We start from the raw sequence: 22,195 nt of genomic DNA, 5'->3' as shown, positions 1-22,195 counted from the left end.
TTGTTTGTCCTATCAGTCCCATCTTTTTCCCAAGGTGTGCTCATGCCTCTCTCCTTGAATCAAAAGAGCACCTTTTGAAGTGTACCGAAGAGCCTGGCTCTTATCACCAGTGTATGGATGTCCTCGAAGAAAGGATAAGTGCATGCCTGCCCTGCCCCAATGACCACCTCTCCTCTACCGATCTCACTACTCGGTACAACTCGAACCTGGAGACTATGCTGGACCAACTCGCTCCACCAAAACTGAAAAAAAACAGAGCCATTCCGTCCAGGTCTTGGTTCAACAAGGACTCTAATACCGAAAGGAGAAACCTAAGAGCCATAGAAAGAAGCCGGAGGAAGAACCCCTGTTCCTCTCTCTGCAAAGTACTCAAAACAGCCCATAGAGAATACAACAATCACATCAAAAACAAGAAATCCGCTTTTTTTTGCTCTGAGCTGGATAGCGCAAAAAATAGACCCAGAGAACTCTACAGCATCATTAGACAAAAAAAACTCCAAGCCGGTGGCCTCCTCAATTTAGGCATCCAGCGAACTTTGTGACAACTTCGCCAACTTCTTTAATGACAAGATCACTAAGATCGAACTCTCTCTGAACATCATTAACACCCATCCCACCAAGAACACCATGCCCAGGACGGTCGTTGTCGCTCCTGGCTCTGCCTCCAATTCTTGGCTAAGTTTCCGCCCCATCCAAAATCATGAGATAGTCACACTGATCTCCACTTCCAAACCCTCTTCCCATGTCCTGTACCTCATCCCACCCCTGCCAACCAAAAAACTGAAGTTCTCCCTAGCACCGCTTTGGTGCACAATAATAAACAGCTCCATGGAAAATGGAGTAGTTCCAGACTGCCTTAAAGTAGGTCAAGTTACACCCTTGCTGAAAAAACCTGGCCTTGACACGACAGATCTGAATAACTTTAGACAAGTATCTAATCTTCCCCTTCTATCCAAAATTCTAGAGAAATGCGTTCTCCAACAGCTTACCCAACACCTGGATAAAATACATTTCTTGGACTCCCACCAATCTGGCTTCAGAAAAGGCTGAAGCACTGAAACCGCGATCTTCAACATCATAGACGATATCTACCACTCACTTGACTCTGATCAATGCTGCCTCCTTATTCTCCTTGACCTATCGGCAGCATTTGACACAGTAGAACATAAACTCCTCATCAGGGCTCTCCAAGAAAGAGTGATCTTGGTGAAGTGGTCCTCCAATGGTTTTCCTCATTCCTACACAATCGCACTCAAAAAAAAAAATTCAAAAACTTTACTTCTGACTCTCACCCTATCAACAAAGGAGTCCCTCAAGGCTCAGTACTCTCCCTGCAACTCTTTAACATCTACATGGAGCCCCTCACCAAACTACTCAGAGCAGCCAACATCCGCTTCCATCTCTACGCAGACGATACTCAGATATATCTGGAAACCTCCTCCCTCAGTGACATTCAAAGACTCAATGACGTACTGAATGATGTCCAACACTGGCTGTCCTGGAATCATCTTAAACTAAACCCCGACAAAACCGAGATTCTTCTCATCTCGAACAAAGAGGAGAACCCTCAAATTGCAGAATGGCTCAAAGCCGTAGATGCGCTCAACGGGAATCTCACCCTTGCTGACTCTGTCAAATCACTCGGTATCACACTAGACCGGAAACTAAACATGTCCAGACACATCCAGAATTTGGCTAAGAGCGCCTTCCTTAACCTCAAACTTTTGAACAAAATAAAACCCTTCATCTCGCCTGGTGATCTCAAACAGGCCACCCAAACCCTGGTACTGTCAAGGCTGGACTACGGGAACGCAGTCCTCTCAGGAATTGCAAAGTCACACCTAGCTCCCATCAAAACAACTCTGAATACGGCAGCCAGAATGGTCATCGGAATCAAGAAATTTGACCACATCTCTCTGGCTCTCAGTGAACTTAAGTGGCTCCCAGTTGAAATGAGGATCAGCTTCAGAGTAGCGTGCCTCACTCATAAAGCCCTACATACCGGCAAACCCGAATACCTGGCGGCCAAACTCAAAAAAGCCAGGTCAGGCCAGGAACCTTAGAAGCTCTAACTCCCTCATTCTCATCCCGCCAAAAACTCGTAAAACAAAAACGGCGACTTGTTCCTTCGCTGGTAGCGTGCCTAAAATCTGGAACTCCATTCCCCCCCACATCAGAACCATCCCCTCCTTTGTAAAATTCAAAAGCCAACTCAAAATCCTGTTCCTCAACCGTGCCCCAGGGAGCCAATAGGAGCTCTCAGAGTGGAGGTACAGACTCTTATTTTCCGCTCCTTCACCATCTCGGGGAGAAATACAAAACAGATGTTCCCTCGAGTATGAAGCCGATACCCCAACATCGACATGCATTTTGTCACTTTCTTGTATATTTTGTTTTCTTCGCAATGTATCCTCATTAAAGCACTCTGATACCCTCGGGTCAGGCTAGCGCTATATAAAACTACTAAATAAAATAAATAAATAAATGTCCCAACCAGCCCAGAGGAATGTAGTAATGCCCAAATCTGTCTGGGGGATTCCTTTGCCCCCTCATTGTAGTGTTGTGTGTGTTAGAGATAGTGGGACCGCTCTGGTCTCTGACGAACTCTGTAAAATAGTGACATCAGAGGTTGGATGTGGTTAAGAAAATTCATGACATAGTACGTTCAGTTAATGGTTACACTCAGAAAAATAAAGATGTGTAAAACCGAGCACCCTGTGTGACGTGATCATTTACATATACCTGAGCTGGGGAGTACGCTATAACTGGCAACGGGATAGGGGATTATGTACACCCCACAACCAGAATAACTGAGTGTGCTCTCCCAGAGTATTTAGCGTAGTTCCGCAAACTGCATGTGTTTGCCCCAGTCAAAGTGAAAAATCGACAGCTGGCATATGCGGAGTCAAAGCATCACTTCAGCCCATACAAGGTCTGTGAAAAAAGTGAAGACTTTACAGAAAGTTGTTAGTCGTTGGCTAGAAATTTGCTGGTAAAGTCAAAACAAGATATACTGTGCCACAGCCTAACACAGAGCCATCATTCATACAGTACAACAACGCTAGAGGCAGTGTCAACCAGTTACAGAGAAGCACTAAAGGCAGTGATAGCCGAGGGCAAGAAAGCGCTAAAAGTGGAAACATTTCTGACTCAAAGTAATAATAAAGGCAGTAGAAACCAGGTACAACGCAAAAAGGTGAGTGGTAAAGATCCTGTGCAAGAAACAAAGCTGCTACTCACTTCCAAAGAAGAAGACAGCACCTCACAACCACAGAGTGGGCAAAACAACCCAAATGCTAGCACTCAGCTAATGCTAAAGAAGGTGCAGTCCAAGTGGACAGAAAACACTGCCAGAGTGGGCTACCACTCTTCGATACCACCACAAAGCTGAATATTGGTGACAGATGAACTGCCTGGATTGAATACCTTGATGATTTCATTGATGTGCTGGAAGAAGCAAATGACAAAAAGATCATTAAATATCTCAAGAATTGGGTAGGAAAGCAATAATAGAAATGATAAAGAAAAAACCACATAGTGATGTATCTGAAAATCAAAGAGGTGTTAAATACCAAGTTCAATCCAATGGCAAATGTTGACTACTAAAGGTATATTTTCAGTCAAGAAAGGCAGACTGCTGGGGAAATGATGGATGAGTTTGTAGAATGACTTGTTTCACTCATCAAGCAGTGCAAGTTCATTGATGAAGAAGCTACGTGTCTCAGAGTAATAGATGGTTGTCGCACGATTCCTTCAGATGATGAAGGCTGAAAGAAACACGCAGTTTGGAGCCAGTACTCTTGGCTGCTAGAGCAAAAAAAAGAGCTGACATACAAGTTGCTAACATGGAGGCCAGAATGGCCCAAAATGAATCAGTGCTCAGTGTGAAAGGTTAGCTGAAACACAAGGTAGAAGGCCACAAAGTAATGTCTCAAAAGAAAAGTTGTGCTTTCAAAGTCGATTTTCCTTTCCGCATGAAAATAAATGACCCGCCATTGGACAGATATGCAGAGGCTGCAGGAAAGAGAACCATTTTCTAACGGTTTGCAAAGCGAATGAAGGATGAAGTCATTCACATCGCGAAAACTAAATGGATGCCAGAAAGTTCCAGAGCTGTTCCAACCAAACCCACAAGGACAAGCTGCAATATCAGTTGAGGCAAGTAGAAACTGAACAATGTCGATTGATGTCAAATTCCTCGTCTTAAAGTTTGTCACCATCATTGTCAAGTGGCAGTGAGGAACATGGGAGTGCAATGCCAATGTTGACCACTGGACAACGTGCGCATGTAGGACTAGCTTCTTGCAAGGAAAAATGCCAGTCGAAGTGAGATCGACAAGTAAAAGTGTGAAATTCATTTGGAAGCTGTCCCAAAATCCTACACTGAAGGTGAATGGGTATTCCATACCATTTATCATATGATTTGACTTGATTTATCATAGACAGTGGTGTATCGATAAACATTATGCTAGTGGAAAAGTACAATGTCTCCGGTGCCCTATTTAACCCTGTTGAAAACCAAAGTGTGTATGTGGGTTGCTTCTACGCCACTGCAAAGTCAAGGTTCCTTTATAGCTACTGTGGAGCGTAAAAAGACATAAGTGCAACCACCAATTAATGTCCTGCAAGGCACATCATCGAGTGCATGCTTACTCAGTTTCAGCTCTGGGGATGACATGGGGCTGATTTCTGTACCCTACAATGTCCCTTACCTACCATGAGATAGCAAATCAGTTTGCATCCTTGTTTCATGGACTCGGAACACTTAAGACAATGAAAGTGAAACTTCTCATAAATGAGGACGTCCATCCTGTTGCTCAACGACATTGTCAAATTGTGTTTCATTTAAAAGAACCCACTGAGAAAGAAGTTGAGACACTATTGAAGCATGACATCATTTAGTGATCCAATGGTCCAACGCCATGGGTGTCACCCTCAGTGGCAGTGCCAAAGGATTGTGGAGTAGGTGTGTTCATCTATGTTAATATGCTTCTAGCTAACAAACCGATGGAAAGAGAACAACATCCAGGTCCCTATATTGGTGACATGATTGCTCAGCTGAATGGAGCAAAAGTCTTTTCCCGCCTTGATTTGAACAAAGGGTATCACCAGCTCGAGCTGGAAGAAAATTGAAGCTACATTACTACTATTTCGACTTATGTTGGTTTGTTTAGATATAAAAGACTGAGTTTCAGAGTGTCATCAGCTGCAGAACTCTTTCAGGATGTCATTCATTGCATGATACAGCCGGTCACAAATGCTTTCAATTACAGTGGTTACACTTTGGTTTCTGGGGCCACACATAAAAAATATGATAAAGCTCTTAGACAAGTGTGTCATATACCTGCTGATGCAGGTCTCACTTTAAATGCAACAAAGTGTGAGTTTCATAAATCAAAACTCAAGTTCTTTGGTCTTGTGTTTTTTGATGGAGGAATGACTCCAGATCGAAATAAAGTACAAGCTTTGCCATCCACTCCTCCCCCACAAGATGTAAAAAATGCTGTGATTCTTCCTTGTTAGGGCCAGTTACTGTTCAAGGTATATACCCGACTTTGCAACTGTAAGTGCCCCATTGAGAGATCTATCAAAAGGAAAGGTTCCATTTTGATGGTCACATGAATGTGAGCAAAGCTTTAAGAAAAACAAACATGCAATTTCATTTCAACTTTATTTTGACAAGAAAAATGTCATAAAAGTGTGCACTATAAAATTCATCATAAAACATTACAATTGTTAAAAAAATACAAAGGTACAGAAGCCATACAATTCATTCAATAAAACCATTTGTCTAAGAAAAACAAACATGCAATTGAGAATGACACTGAAATGGCATTCTTTGATCCGAAACTACCAATTGAGATTGTTGTTGATGCCAGCCCAGTAGGGTTAGGTGCCATACTTGCCCAACACAATGGGCATCCTAATGCACCAAGACACATTATGACTTATGCTAGCAGGAGTTTGTCACAGACGTAACATGCTTATTAACAACCTGAAAAAGAAAGCCTCGCTGTGGTGTGGGCTTGTGGGTTTTTTCATGTGTTCCTCTATGTAAAACACTTCATGGTTGTCACTGACCACCAAGCATTACTCACCTTTTTCGGAAATCCTAAAACCAATGCCCCCTTGCATTTAGAGGTGGGGGTTGCCACTGCAGGAGTATGATTATACGATTGTGCATCGTTTAGGAAAAGATCAAAACCCTGCTGACTACCTCTCAAGTGTACCAATACCATGTCATGACACCATTCCACACCATTCCTAAAGTGACTGATGCTTATGTTAACTCCATCATAAAATCCAGTGCCCCTGCTGCCATATCAGTGGAACAAAGCATTGCTACCATGAGCACTGACCGAGATTTGCTTATACTCACATACATTGTTACATATCAGTCTTGGAGGAAACATACTCGATCTCTTCACTTGCCCATATTCCCTACATCTACCGAAACAGAAGTGGAGGATGTTCCTTCTTCCACATCACAGCACAAACCAGGAACAGCCTCCCCATGCAACTCCGGACCATCACCTCACTTCCAGAATTCCGAATGGCCCTCAAAACCTGTCTTTACGAATAAGCCTCCGGCATCTGCAAGCACCTTGAAACCCTATTGGATGACTAACTACGCTTTATAAATCCTGATTGATTCATTGATTCATTCATTCATGATGACCTTGAATGCCAGAAATTAAAAAATGTACAGGAAGAACTTTGTTACCCCAAAAGGCATTGTATTACAAGGTTTGAAAATTATCATGTCTGAGACAACACATTATTGAACTGGCACATGAGGGACATCATGGAGTTGTTGCTACTAAGCGAGCAATGATATGCAGAGTGTGGTTCCCTTGTCTCGATGAAAGAGTTGAAAAGGAATTAAGGGCATATCATTTGTGTAAATGCTTGTCATCTAAATCAACCCTGTACCCATTAAACATGTCTGATCTTCCAAAGCATGCATGGGAGAAGATTGCAATTGATTTCTTGGACATCATCTACTACTAATTGTTGATGAATACTCCTGTTTTCCACTTGTAGACAATCTGTCTCTGGCCCCAGGAGAATGGTGTTGTTGAGCAATTTATGAGCACCCTCAAGAAGACCACTCAGTGTGCTGCACTGGAAAGGCTTGAACTCAAAAATCAGTTCTTCACTCTTCTATTCATGCATGCAGGTCATCTCCCCATTCTAACACAGGTGAAAGCCCTGCCACCTTAATTTATGGGAGAGCCATGGGAACCAAATTGCCACAATGGACCAATGAAATATCTATTGACATTGATAAACTTCGCACTACTGATCCATCTCACAAACACAAAATCAAGACCCATGCGAAAAGACACCACTGTCCTCGAAGTACTGTGTTCAAAAGAGGAGACCAAATCATTGTCAGGCAGAAACAGAAACACAAGTTTGATGCTCCTTTTGATGCTGACCCACTGAGGGTTGTGACTAGCAAAAGGTACATGGTGGCTTCTCACAGCCACGGCTCGTGGAGGGAGTTTCGGTGGGACGGAGAGGCGGGGCGGGGGAGGGGCAGGATGGGGGATGCTAAAAACTGGAGTATGGATAATTGAAGGTAAGTAAACAATTTAATAAATAAAACTAATTTCGTAGCGCACCCTGCATCGCAATTTGCGATGCAGGGCGTGCTACGAAATTCTTTTTAATAATTAAATTGTTTACTTACCTTCAATTATCCATACTCCAGTTTTTAGCACCCCCACCCCCGCCCCGCCTCTCCGCTCCACCAAAACTCCCTCCACGGGCCGTGGCTGACTTCTCATCATCCTGGAAAGTCCATCACAAGAGATTCTTCTCATTTCAAACACCAGCCTCGAGGCTCGTTGACTCCAGATGTTCAGAGTGAGACCCTTCCATGTGGAAGTTAGGAGAGCCCAAAGGGTGCACCTGTATGTGAATCACCTGTGCCTGCTGCGGGTGCCTCTCCTACGTCCCTATGTCTTCTCAACATCACACAATGAGATCTGGAAGAATGATTCGAGCAGCTTGACTACTAATTGAGGAGTTATGATGTATATATGCATTTTTTGTGTACTTTGTATTTCACGAGGGGGAATATGTAGTTTTGAGTGTGTTAGAGATAGCGGGACCTCTCTGGTCCCTGACAGACTCTGTAAAATAGTGACGTAGATAATTGGATCTAGTTAAGAAAATTCATGACGTAGTATGTTCGGTTAATGGTTACAGTCTGAAAAATAAAAACGTGTAATACAGAGTTCTTTGTGAGGCGTGATCATTTATATGTACTCAGGCAGGCTGGGGAGGATGCTTATGATCCTCCAGTCAGCCTTTTCCGATTTATTGTGCCATACACAGGCACACAAACACCCAGCACATGCATACAACACACACGTGCTAGACAGCGCTATATACTAACTTGATTTAGGCCAAGAGTGAGTTAAGCATATGGCAGCAGAACTTTACATGAGTGAGCCTGTACGCCTCACTCCAGTGACACAAGTAAAAAAGCCTGTTAACTTCTACTGATCACTACATGGTATTGTGCCAAAAACGTTCTTATAATAGTTAACTTCTGAAAAAGACAGAAGCCTGTCACCTCTATGAGGAAAGGGCTCTGGGCTGTCCTCCAGGTTCAACAAGGCCACAATCCATGAGACAGGCCTATGTCATGACGCACAAGCATAATCCATGTTCGCCCATGACAACAAAAATCACCACCATGAATCCAGACATAATTGCAGCTAGGGTACTCGGGGCAGGGGTTCACGTCTGTTCCCATGTGAGGGACTTTTCTGTCACTGATGATGGAGAGCCAAAATATATCACCCTGCCTCTGAGTGGGTCTGGAGTAGGTTTCTACACATGTACTTTCTTGGGATCTAGCCACCCTCCCTCCCAAGCATTCACTGCTCTTTTCATAGCACTCTGGACACTTGCTAGCAGGATTATTCTCGGAGTGCAGATGGTTTGTGATCACTTTCCCCTCCATCTCACTCGCGCGCGCCCCCTCGCTCTGACCACCATGGTTTGCACCGTTGAGGTCTCTGGGAAACTATAAAGTTGTTCGATGCAGAGGAAAAAAGCCTAGAAACTGCCTCAACTAGTAAATATTGTAAGTAATTTTTTTAAAAGCCTTCCTGTACCTACCACTTACAGAGATAATTATTTACCATATAACTCTGCTCTAATGCACCCTCTTGGCATTCTCCTGCCTGGCCTCGGCGCATCACTTTTATGAAAATTATGTCTTGTGTAGCAGACTGCAATAGGTTATTGCAGCGCTGTGGTGTGGAAACTGCATTCATCCATAGCAATCGAATGAAAAGCAGGCATGCACACTGCAGCCAACAATTATCCAAAGAGCTGTGTTATCAATATTTCCAAAATTCATCATCTTACACCCAATCCAAAATTAGGTGTTAGGTCTGTTCATGCAGCTAAGAGAGCAGAGTCTCGAAGATAAAGTCAACGATGTGTCGTTCGGCATTAAGATGAGTTATCTGACTTTGGTCCATCAGCTCTTGTATTTGGGTGGTCACACCCCACTATCAGTCAATCAATCAATCTATCTATCTATCTATCTATCTATCTATCTATCTATCTATCTATCTATCTATCTATCTATCTATCTATCTATCTATCTATCTATCTATCTATCTATCTATCTATCTATCTATCTATCTATCTATCTATCTATCTATCTATCTATCTATCTATCTATCTATCTGTCTGTCTGTCTGTCTGTCTGTCTGTCTATGTACATTGTATTGGTATACCTCAGTTTGCAGTACTTACTTGATGCAGTATTACCCACGTGTTCCAAGTTTCGCAGGTCTTAATGAGGCATACAATGCAGTAAGGATCAAAGTTGGTTCTGCTGATTACTGAATTCATTACCTCTGTGCGACCATTTTTGCGCAGACCATTTAAAAAAAGTTTTCTTGGTGAAACCTATCTGGTGAAAATTGCAGCTGTGCCTCAAAACTCAAAATCCTGATTGAGTTCAAAATCCCATTTCCGCCTTAGAATGGATTTGTGGACACTCAAAATGAAGACCTGTATGTATCTGTGTTGATATTTGCTCCTTGCCCGTGCCTGCATATACTGCATAGAGTGTTATGCGCGCGCACTGTTTTGGGTAGAAGTAACATCGTGCAGAGATTGTTGGGTTCTGTATTGTGCATGCATGTGCTTTTTAAACCCCCAGTGCACTTTCTGCGCAAAAATGGCGTGATTTCCAGGTTTTCGCGCGCAGTGCATCATGCATGGCGCAACTCGTCATCGTGGAACGCGTGGTATGGTTTCACTATATTCATAGCATTTACAGAAAATCATAAGGGAAAATATATCGACCACGTTCGGTAGCAGAGGGGATATTTGTCTGTCACGTGTGCACTTCTTCCACAGCGCCGCACAGCTCTCTGTAGCGCATCTCCTAAAGGCACACAGTTGTTTAAGATTTTTATTTTTACCCAAAAATAAAAGTCCTCCTCACTGAAGCGCCCAGAGTGCAAAGCAGGCCTTCTGTAAGGGGGCTGTGAGCCTGTAGCAGCATCCAGCCGCTTACTGCCGACCGTGCGCGCGCGGCATGACGACCGGACCACCGTGGTCGTGACAACTGATGTAGCAGCCTCCGGGGTAAAACAAAGGTTTACATATTACACAAGCAATTTAACTATTTTCTAAACATAATGCCAAGACAGTGGGAGCTGGCAGCGCGCGCTGTGTTTTAGGTTTCGGATCCTTGTATTAAAAGTGACTTGCTGATTACGGGCCTCTTTTATTTGTCTTCTGCGAACTGCAAGCAGCCTAGTAACCCGGGAAAGAATCCTTCACAGCACTTAAACTTGTCTTCATGGCTACCAAAAGATTACACACACAAATCACTGCACAAAGGTAGCGTAGTGGGGCTTGCGCATAGATAACCACACAAGACAATTGTCTTGTCCCAACTCTTAAACATTCCCCCAAAGGGAAATGTTTTATAATCCTTTTTGTGCGGTAGAAAGAAAAGAGTTTGGGCAAAGATTATCCACCGGGAAGAAAGAAAGCAACTTTTTTTTTTAGGGAGAGCTCCAGCTGTAGCACAATAAAGAACATAATTAACTTCACAATTCTTTGTATTTTTCATTTGACTGCAGGGAGGAGATGAAAGAGGCCTGCTAAGCCTCGCATTCCATCCCAATTACAAGAAAAATGGAAAGCTCTATGTGTCTTATACCACCAACCTAGAGCGGTGGGCCAGCGGGCCGCACGACCACATTCTTCGAGTCGTCGAATATACGGTGTCCAGGTACTTGTCACCCACAAGATATTTTTACCTTGAAATGAAATTCACAGTTGTTGGCTTTCTCTATTTATAACATTTAAGCAATTGAACTGTGTCAGTTTTCAATGGGATCACTGATTTTGATAAGACTTAAGGGGGGCATACAGTGCAATGAAAATAAAACTTGCATAAAGTGTAAAGAAAAAACTGAGCTGTCTTCACCCAGCCCTTCATCTCTTAAGAAGTACCAAGAATAAGCATTGTATAATATCATGTTGATGATGTCAGCTTGAGTTGAGCTGTATCATGACCTTATTCACCCAATGACCCCTTAAAAGGAGCTTGCCTGTGAATAATTTCACAGTTGCTCTTAAAATCCAAGAAAAGGTCATTAAGAACACAACTTTCTAGAATGTCTGTTGTTGCTGTCTGTTAGTAATGCAGAACTCGGTAGAGAGAACAGTGATTTTGTCTGTGTGACCCTTTAAGTTAGCTTTTATTGAAAAATTCTACATAAAAAATCCTGATTCTTTTTATCATTGTACTCCATTTTAAAGGGCTTTAGCTCCGTGCTATACATCTATTTAATTTCTCTTTGTGGATTTTAGAACTGAGTTAAACCTTCCTGTCCTCTTCCTTTGCCTGGCCCTGGATCCCTCTAAAGGAGAGGTACATCTTGACTGTGGTGTGCTTCTTGATATATTTGCCTTTGTTCATTGCAGGAAGAATGCCAATCAAGTGGACATGAGAACGGGGCGAGTGTTTCTCGAAGTAGCAGAACTGCACAGAAAGCACTTGGGGGGGCAGCTATTGTTCGGCCCCGTCGGCTACTTGTTCATCTTCCTTGGAGATGGGATGATCACTCTGGACGACATGGAAGAGATGGACGGTCTAAGGTACAAGCAATGACTGCTGCTTCTTTTCTCACCTCGGGGTGCTCTGTAGCAGTGGCCCCTCAGGTATGAGTGGTGGGGCGGTGGGCCCGGGTGGGAGGGCAATTTAGACAGACGACGAGGGAAAATTAAATAAATAGTACATTTTCCCTCATTGTCCTCTGTCGAAATCCCACCCACCCGGCCCCACCACCCCACCACTCTTACCTGCACGGGCCGCACCTGGTGCTCTGACTCACGCATTGGCCAGATGGTGGTATTAGAGTAACTCTACTACAGTGAAATACACAGCATTGTCTTACTTTGCAATTTACGCCCTACATGAATTGCTGCAGTGCAATAATTTTTATGGCCAAATTTGTTATTTCATTGGATATACGCGTGAAGACTAGCTCTGCGTCTTACATCATGGAAAAGATATAGATCCTGATATCAAAACGAAGTAAGCAAATCCAGTGCCCTTTGAGTGTACCTCACGGTGCACCCCAGCATTATTAAAGGCAAGGGGATGTTCCGGCTGTGTGGTGCCTCTGTGTACTAGCTTTTGCATCTGTAGAATTCACTGTGAAGATTTATTCGATGCATGGATGTGTGTGTACTGTAGCAATATGGGAGGTAGATTTTGTCACGCAAGCAGCACATATATAATACCCATAGATATCGTTATTACCTCTGAATCCCGCCAGAAAATACTAGTAGACTTGACTTTTTAATCAACATAAAACTTAAAGAAACATTTTCTATTTGCCTTATATTTGATGTGTGCTATCATAGCGATGGCAGATCATTAAATTGGAAAGGCAATCTGTTGAATGCCTTTAGCTGTCTAAACTTGAATTATGCCCAGAACTACTTTTCCATAGTTTCATTTAAAGGCAGATTTAAATGTATATGTTGTGAACAAGAAGGTCTTGTAAATAATATAATTTAAGATTGAGAATTACAATTAGGTAAACCGAAAATGACACCAGAGGGGCATATTTGAATAATTTTGTTTTCAATTTAGTTTGTAGGATTGTGGCAAATAGTGCCCCTCAAGCATAGATTCACACTTTTAGATCTTCCAAACCATCCTAAATCCATACTAACATTTAGACAATTAACAGATGTAGATACATGCAGTGAAAAGGAAACTATATAAAAAATGTATGCATACGCATTTAATGCTACCACAGACATGCCAAATATTCTCCCATACACAGACATGTGCCAGCCCAACTCTCAGACACTAGCCCACTAGACTATCGTATTGAAATGAAATGAAATGAAACGAGTCTTATCATGCGCTACTAAGCCCGGAGGCATCAAGGCGCCTAAGAAAAACAAATCTGAATAACCAGTTAACAAGCACTACGGATACGCCTTGGAGAATAGCCACGATTTTAGGGCTTTCCGAAAGTTCTGGACTGACGGCTGGGATTTAATTCCAAGTGGCAGGCTATTCCACAGTTTGGGGGCTACTGTTGAAAACGCCCTCCCACCCCATTTGGTTCTACGAGCGCGAGGAACCACCAACAAACTCTTGGTTGAGGAACGGAGAGCTCTCTCCGGAACGTATGGATGCAACAGTTTCCTCACGCCCTCAGCCCCATTACCAGTAAGCGCCCCATAAGTCATACAGAGAGTCTTAAAGGCAATCCTAGACTCAATAGGGAGCCAGTGTAAGGTTTTCCTGGCCGCCGTGGCGGAGGATAGTCTAGGAGCATCCAATACAAATTTGGCCGCCGCGTTCTGGACTGTCTGTAGGCGCTGCAACAGGTGGATGCGCCTCTCAGGTGTCCGTTAATTACAGTCACGCTTGCCAGAGGGTGCAAGTCTGAAACATATTTAAATGATCTGTTTCTGGTATGTTTGGAAGTTTGTTCCAGAGAGTAGGAATAGAGGCAGAGAAGGCTCGTCCTCCTTTACTGGAGTAGTTAAAGCGGGGGATTTTTAGGAGGCAGTCCGTGGAGGAACGGAGAGAGCGAGTGGGTTTATACCTCTGGAGGCGGTGTTTAATATACACAGGGGCTTGACCGTAAACAGCCTTGTGTGCTATACAGAGGCCTTTAAATTTAGCTCTCTGTTTAATCGGAAGCCAATGGAGGCGTTGAAGGAGGGGTGATGCTCGTGCGTGCCTCGCAACTTTAAAGATTAATCTGGCAGCGTCATTCATTACAATTTGTAATCTACTCGCTAAAGTATCTGGTAATCCAATGTACAATGAATTGGCGTAGTCTAGGCGAGCTAGGATCATGGCAGATACCACTGTTCTCATAGTTGAGAATGAAAGGATGGGGGGATAGTGTCCTTAGGAGTCTGAGTAGGCCGACACAACAGCCAACTACCGTGGAGACTTGGCTGGCCATAGTAAGTTTAGCATCAATTTTAATTCCCAGACTTTCAACAAGTGAGGCTGGTGCAGGGGTATTGCCTAGCTCCTTCGGCCAGAAATGGGAGTTCCAAGGGTTAAGGGCATCCGTTATGGCTACAACCTCTGTCTTGTCAGGGTTGACCTTCAAAGAATTGGAGGTCATCCAATTAATGGTAAAGCGGTTTATCTCTTGCGCACAGGAATGGGATAGAGTTGAGTTTACAATATGCAGGATGACCTGAGTGTCATCTGCATAATTGTAAACTTGACATTCCGTGTCTGCAAGGGCATGAATTAATGGACTAAGGTAGATGTTGAACAAAAGCGGTGAGAGAGCCGAACCTTGTGGAACTCCACATGGGATGGAACTGCTCTCCGAGACCCAGTCATTCATCTGAATTTTCTGTGTGCGATCAGTTAAAAAAGAAGTGATCCATTGTAGGGCTGAGCCCCCAAAACCAATAGATCGAATTCTACCCAGAAGTATGGCGTGGTTGACCATGTCGCACGCTGCCGACAGGTCAAGGAGGATCAGCACACAAGGTTTTTTGGTGTCCATGGTAAGCCTGATGTCGTCAAGTACTGACAGCATCACTAATTCCGTGCTATGATGAGCCCGGAAACCAGCCTGCCTGTCTCCTAGGAGATTGTGCTCCCCAGGCACCTAGAAAGATTTTGCAAGACATGTTGTTCTAGGATTTTAGCGAGAAAGGGGAGTAAGGAGATGGGCCTATAGTTCTTCATGTTCGAGGGGTCTGCACCGACTTTCTTCAATAGGGGGATAATTATGGCTTCCTTAAAAGGGGTAGGCACCTCTCCTTACTCTAATGAACTGTTCAGTAGGGTGAGAACTTCCTCCTCAATTTTCGGGAGAGCGAAGTTGAAAATGCTAGGAGGGTAAGGATCGGCCGGGGAGCCAGATTTGACCTTTTTGGCCAAGCAACGTAGGGATTCCCAATCCAAAGTTTGGAAGGATGAGAGAATTTCAGTTTCCCTATCTGTCGGGGCCTCCTCAGCATTGGCAGGTAGCTTGAATGGGGAATTGTCTATTTCTGTTAGAATGATCTGGATCTTGTTCAAAAAGTAAGTCAGAAAGAGGTCGCATTGTTCTTGATTAGGTGGTGCTGACGGTGACTGTTTTTGACTTAGTTCTTTCCGAACTTTGAAAGTTTCTTTTTGGACGTTAGTGGCAACCCGAATTCTATTCTCATAGTAATCAGCTTTCTTGCCAAGAAGCGCTTTTTTATACACGGCGATTTTGGCCCTGTATTCTGTTAGAGCCAGCGGATCATAGTTTTTCCGCCAGCGGCGCTCAAGATGACGCAGTGCGTGTTTAAGATAATGTTTGTTAAAAATGTCCTTCAATTTAATAGTGGGAAAACATTTACCATCTCATCTCTGAGAAATGTCTGGAGGGATGACTCTGGTCACAAAATGCTGATGCATTTGTCATTTCCTTCACACTTTCTGATTTGGATAATGTTCCTGTTGCTTTCCATGTTTTACCTGCTTTACTGTGGTTTAGGCGTGTTCAGTATGCTTTGATTCTAGTATTCATATATTGAATGGGTTCTTTGGCATTCTGGACTGCTCGCAGACAGTGTTTGTTATGTATTTTGCATAGCAGTGTCTCGTGCAGCAGTCTAATTATAACTGTCTCCCACACTGGAAAATGGACCATATCTGCCACGTTTAACGTGCTCTTTACTTTGATTGAGACTGTAATTATGCACTTTTGAGTAGAGTTTTATTGTAATTCGCAGTTTCATAGACAGATTGAACCTCCGATTGTATCACCAGCCGGAAGGTGTAGTCCTACAACATATACTATATAAACGAAAGCACCTCTGTTAATGACTTTATTAGTCTAATGAAGAATTTTCATTGGAAATGGATGCCCCTCCTTAAGTGGTATGTCGGCAGCCATTTTCTTTGGTGTGTGATATCACATTGAAGCAAAGGGACTTTCATGAGATGGTCAATAAAGGTTCTTGTTTGCACTAGAGCAGGGGTCTCCAAAACGGTCCTGGAGGGCCGGATCCATGCCAGATTTTTTGGATATCCCCATTGAGATACATGTAGTAATTTTAAAAATCTGGCATGGATCCGGCCCTCCAGGACCGGTTTGGAGACCCCTGCACTAGAGCATGGCGGGGATCTTATTGCTGTGGCTGTATATGGAAAGGGTCCGACAGTGGTCTAGGGATCAGATAAGTGGATTTTAAATTAGATGTAGAAATTATAGTTGTTCATTTTCCCTGGATGCGTAGCTTAGTCTGATGGTGGCCCATTGGCTCCCTATCTCCATGGATGCTTTTTTTGGATAAGCTGCTAATAGGCTATTAAATCTTAATTTGAAAACTTCCCCTAAATGTTATATATTAAGGGCCTAGCACATATTTGCAGCTGAAATATCTGTCAACCAACATAAACAAAACAGGCCTGAGCTTACTGTGACTATTAATGTAACTGATTATTAATATAAATTGCTGTGAACTGTGTGCAAAAGGACATCGCCTTACCTTCATCATAAGACAGGCACGTGCACTGGGAATATAAAACATAATGATCAATTAATAGCCTATGTTGTTATAATCCCATAAATCCATTGTGTTTTGTAGAAATACGCTGGAGGACATAAACGTGGTAACAAACACAAACTGATATAAGAAATCAGTCAATCATACTCAGTGATTGAGGTGAGAAAAATAACAAAGTCAGACACACGCCACAAAGGCGCTCTGAAAATTATTTTTTATGACATGTGTATACACTGACAGGGCAGCCAATGGGTAAAAGAGCGAGCCTTGAAGAAATTTACTACACCTTTTTTCTTAGTCTAGGGTATCAGAGTTACTATCATGAGTCCCGACGTCCATGTCCTGGTGTTATGAATCATGTCTACCAAAGAGCATGTATGCTAAATTAATCACAAAGCACATTATCTGTCATTTTTTAATCAATGCTATTATGAATTTCTTATTTCTTTTCAGTGATTTTACAGGTTCCGTCCTAAGAATCGACGTAGATACAGATTTGTGCATCGCGCCCTATTCCATTCCACGGACTAACCCACACTTCAACAGCACCAATCAGCCGCCTGAAATATTTGCTCATGGACTTCATAACCCCGGCAGGTAGGTATGTCAACTACTAACGGCAGTCCACTGATCTTATTTCGCTTTGCATGTGTCGCAGGCAGTACCCATGGGCCGTCATTTTCATATATATATATATATATATATATATATATATATATATATGTTAACTTATGGGCTGTCATTATAATATATAAATATTGTTGACTTAGGGTCAGTGTGCTTGGTCAAGGGACACAAAGAAATCATGGCACTTTGAAAAATGTTTTGGTAACTCAAAGAGGGATGTTTTTCCCTCAAAATCAATACTTTACTGGCGCCCGTAGGCGATATGTTGAAAGGCGTAGTAGGTGATCCTTTAGAGACCAAATTATAGCTTCCACACCTCTCCTCTCTTGCAACCGTAAACATTTTATTCCTGATATTCCAGCAAAATGTCTTAACATTGTTTACAACTAGATCATGTAGTGCAATTTGAACAGGCTTCAGTTATTTCTGACGTCTTCTTAGTCAGCAAAAAACAATGCATACAGTTTTAAATTAGAAAAGTGATATTCTTATTAAAGTTAATTCCCAACCAGAACACCATATGTATTTTTCTCAATTAGCATGCAGAAGCTTGAACCACACTTAACAGTGCAAAAACTACTACACATGCTATTACCAAGGAAAGTGCAGAGTAGTGACAGGGAAAGGAGCAAACTCCAGTGAATAAGGACCATTGGTATACCCTATACAATGGTGCCCCATCTCCCCTTCCCTCTTACAATGTTGAACATTTATGTATTCCCTGTATTTATTTGTGTTACTCTCTGGATGTAGCATGTTAAGGCGTGGTGCGAAGAGGAGTGAGAGAGTTTAAAATCTTGGTAGCATAACCAAGGAGAGACTCAGTTTTGTTTTATAAAAGCAGGGTTTCCACTTCTAGCCATTCACTGCTACAGAGTGATTGCTGACCGCTAGAGAGTTTCCACTTTTTGGTCAGATTAGGGTGGTGCCTGTAGATATGATTACTTGGTTACTGCAAGCAGTTTTATAACTGAATCTGGTTTTAATGGGAAGCCATTGGAAAGTCAGTAGGATGGGGTGATCTGAGCCTTTTTTGCTCCATGTTGTAAAGCACAGCTGTGGAAAGTGAGCTTCTGTTGCAGTACTCCCCCACATTTTGCCTGGCTTTTGATGCAACTTTGACTGTAGAGTACTGGGTCCATGCTGTCCAGGTTCCCAGTACCAGTGTTCTTTCCCTAAAAACGATTCCACGAATATCACCACTTTAGCCCCCCTGTGAGTCCCTAGTAGATGGTACCCCTGGTACCTAGGGCATTGGGACTGAGGAGTGTCCCCTCTGGACCCCTCACCAAGGCCACGCTAACTCCTACTGCAGCCTGCATGCCTTGGTGCAGCGAAAAATGGCAAGGTCAACATGGCACACTGCCTGTGTGCCATGCCAAGCAGCACTGCTTAAGGTATAGATAAGTCCCCCCTCAAGCATGCCTTAAGAGACCTGTGGCAGGGTGCACTATATCTCAGGTGTGGGTATATCTGCATGAGTAGATATGCCCCTACAATATTTAAGTCTATTCTTAATATTGTAAGTGCTAATTAAGCCATAGAGAGTACATGGGTTGGATACTCGACAACTTGAATTCCCCAGAACCATAAGGGCTTCACTGAACCCAGGAGTGTGTGGTATCAAACAACTCCTTTCAATAAACCCACACTGATGCCAGTGTTGGATTTCTTGAAAGACGTACCCAGAGGGCACCTCAGCGGTGACCCCTGAAAATCTACCAACCCTGGCGTGCTGTCTGACTGGCTTTAGGCAGTCTGCCACTACCAGACGTGTTTCTGGACGCCTGAGCTGAGAGTCACTGCTCTCTGAGGCCAGAAACAAAGCCCATCCTGGGCAGAGGTGTCACACCTTCTCCTCCAGGATGAGCACAGTGCACAAGAGGAAAGCTTCAAAGGCCTTGCCGCCTTTGTAATGTGACCCCATCCTCTGCTGCTAGCACATTTTTGAATGTCCAACATCTTGAACATGATGGGACTTATCCAATCAGGGCAAGGGCTATGCCCCCCTCCCAGAGGAGAGTGGCATAATAGTGGGTGTAGCCACCCACAGGTAAGAGACCTATTGATCCCTACCAGTCACTCCCCTGTAACTCCCCTAAATCTAGTATTTAGGTGGCACCCCGAGACCCTGAAATCAGAGTCCTGATGACCCAAGAAAATCCGGACACTGCAGCGTTGCTCCAGCAGAGTAGACTGCAGACTCCAACTGACTTGGCCCCAGCCCTACCGGCCTATCTGCAGCCCTCGCAGAACCTATGCCAAAAGATGACCCGTCCTGTAGTCCAGCGACCTCCAAAGCCTTGGGAGGATCGGCGGTCCCGGACAACTGATTTCATGGTCCCTTTCCTTAATGGGAGCTCATGATACGGTCGTAAAACAACCATAACACAAGCTCCCATTGAGGAAAGGAAGGTGCAGTTCATCCCTTACCCCGTGGCAGGGTGCAGGGATTAACAGGATGGCACCACAGGTGACCCTTCGGCCTCCAAGTGGAGGCTGTGCACCAAAGGAAGACCTGCTGGGGTCCCCCAAACATGCTTTCCAACATGGTTTCCATCTCGAACAGACGTCATGGAAACCATGTCAGAAACCGTGATCATAATCTCAAGGGTGGAAAGACCCACCCGCCAGCTTCTGACTGGCAGACGGGCTCTCCGAGCCAGTCGGAAGCCAGTCGAAATGACCAGCCGGTTTACTTTGCGACCGCCTCTAACATAATGAGGTGGTCGGAAAGTAAACTGACCGGCCATTATGATGCGGCCCTAAAGGCTCCAATCACAGGTCGGAGCCTTTCCAGGCCATATCGTAATTGACCCCTACGTTTTGAATTATGTGTACGAAGTGGAACCAAGATTGAGTTGATATCAGTTGAAGAGATCTTATTTAAGAAAACACAGGTTTTCGGTGTGCTTGAAGATGATCCCAAGAAGTTCAAGGTAATGATTCGCCATAACCGTGTTATCATGAGGTTCACCTTGCAGTTAGCTAACTGGGTTGGAAAGAAATTGCTGATTTGATGTGCTGAGAACGATTATTCAGCAGTGAAGCGATCCAATTAAGGACTACACCATTAATGATCGCACACACATTAGAAGTACTGATGAAAATTTAGAGATTGACTGTATCTATGGGTGCAGATAAGTCAATGAGCTCAAGTAATCATGCATCACCAGTGTCAAAAATCTTGTTTTTTTCTTTTTTTTCTCCATAGGCAAATATTTTTTTCACTGTGGGAAATTAATTTGGCTGCATCATCGGTAAAACAGAGGCATTAAAGGATATTTTGCACATCATGTTTAATTCTAACATTTTGGAGTAGTTTTAGACATGTACTAGGATGAGGAAATCCACAGAAAATATTCATGAGAACCAAAACAGCTACAGTGTTATTGTTTTGTACCACATTTGAATTGCCACCCCTTGGCTTCTCTTGAGAAATCCGATGTTCATGACACAGCGCTACAAATGGTGACAATGGGCTAGATGTTTCAAGCCGTTTGCGATTCGCAAAGGCGGGAATTCTCAGAATTCCGGCGTTTGCGAATCGCAAACGGTCTTTTTGCATGTTTTGGCATGTAACAAAAATTCACAAAATAAGGAATCGCAAAAATTTGCGATTCCTTATTTTGCTTAAGCATTTAAGGAATTGCAATATTGCGATTCCTCAAATGCTATGTATGTTGCATTTTGGAATTACGAATTTAGGTTAAGAAATCGCAAATTACCACCAACTTGTAGTTGGTGGTAATTTGCAAATTCTTTTAAAAATGCACAATTTGGCATTTGTGAAGGTGGCATGTGACGCACATACATGCCCATAGGGCATATATGTGCGCAATATGCGCAAACATGTCAATTTCAGGGGTGCAGCAGGGTGTCCTTGAGACACCCCTGCATCCTTGAAATTATTCTCAATTTGCGATTAGCAAATTTTGAATCGCAAATTGAGAATTATTTCACAATCATTCCTATGGGCCTCCTGGCCCATAGGAATGAATGGGAAATTATTCCTTAATTGCGAATTCGCAAATGTTAGTACTCGAGGAAATCTATGACTACTTCAGATATTCAGGAGTACTCAGAAAAAAAATTTGGTCAAATATAGTTGTAATCCTATGGAAGCAATTTTCTGACATTTTTACTGGGCTGTCTAGGAATTGGCCTCGGGTCATAATTGGAATGCATTACTATATCGATTATCACTCAGATTTTAAGGCCTCACATACAGTATTGTACAGTTTCAGTCAGACAAAGGGAACATTATTTTGATGTGTGTCTCAACATAAAACTGATAGTTACCATGGTTGAGCACTGTGTTTATACAGTGCATATATTCATAATGAGGCCCCAGAGCAGTGTAATGTAATCTAATGCAGCATGTTGATAGTTTATGTCAGTGGAATGACGTCTTTTTATGAACACTGCATCTATGGCGGAGGGGAGCTATCTGCCTGATGAAACTGAGTTCACGCACCGAACAGTTTTCGGGAGAGAATGTATTGTTCAAGACCACCTGAGT

General features: G+C 43.2%; 1 protein-coding gene across 2 annotated transcripts in view; it reads left to right on the top strand.

Annotated features, from left to right (window-relative positions):
• HHIP (hedgehog interacting protein) overlaps nucleotides 1-22,195 on the top strand; it is a 234,793-nt gene that overhangs the window by 146,876 nt on the left and 65,722 nt on the right. For both annotated transcript variants that reach the window (XM_086962253.1, XM_086962252.1), the window contains exons 5-7: nucleotides 11,133-11,284; nucleotides 11,983-12,156; nucleotides 17,500-17,643. In XM_086962253.1, coding sequence (XP_086818379.1) covers nucleotides 11,133-11,284; nucleotides 11,983-12,156; nucleotides 17,500-17,643 — 470 coding nt within the window. The remainder of the gene's footprint in view (nucleotides 1-11,132; nucleotides 11,285-11,982; nucleotides 12,157-17,499; nucleotides 17,644-22,195) is intronic.

This window comes from Lissotriton vulgaris, chromosome 3_1 (assembly GCF_964263255.1).
Source record: "Lissotriton vulgaris chromosome 3_1, aLisVul1.2, whole genome shotgun sequence".
NCBI classification, from domain to species: domain Eukaryota; kingdom Metazoa; phylum Chordata; class Amphibia; order Caudata; family Salamandridae; genus Lissotriton; species Lissotriton vulgaris.
The sequence above is the reverse complement of the archived record's forward strand: the minus strand, read 5'-3'. Positions and strand labels throughout refer to the sequence as shown.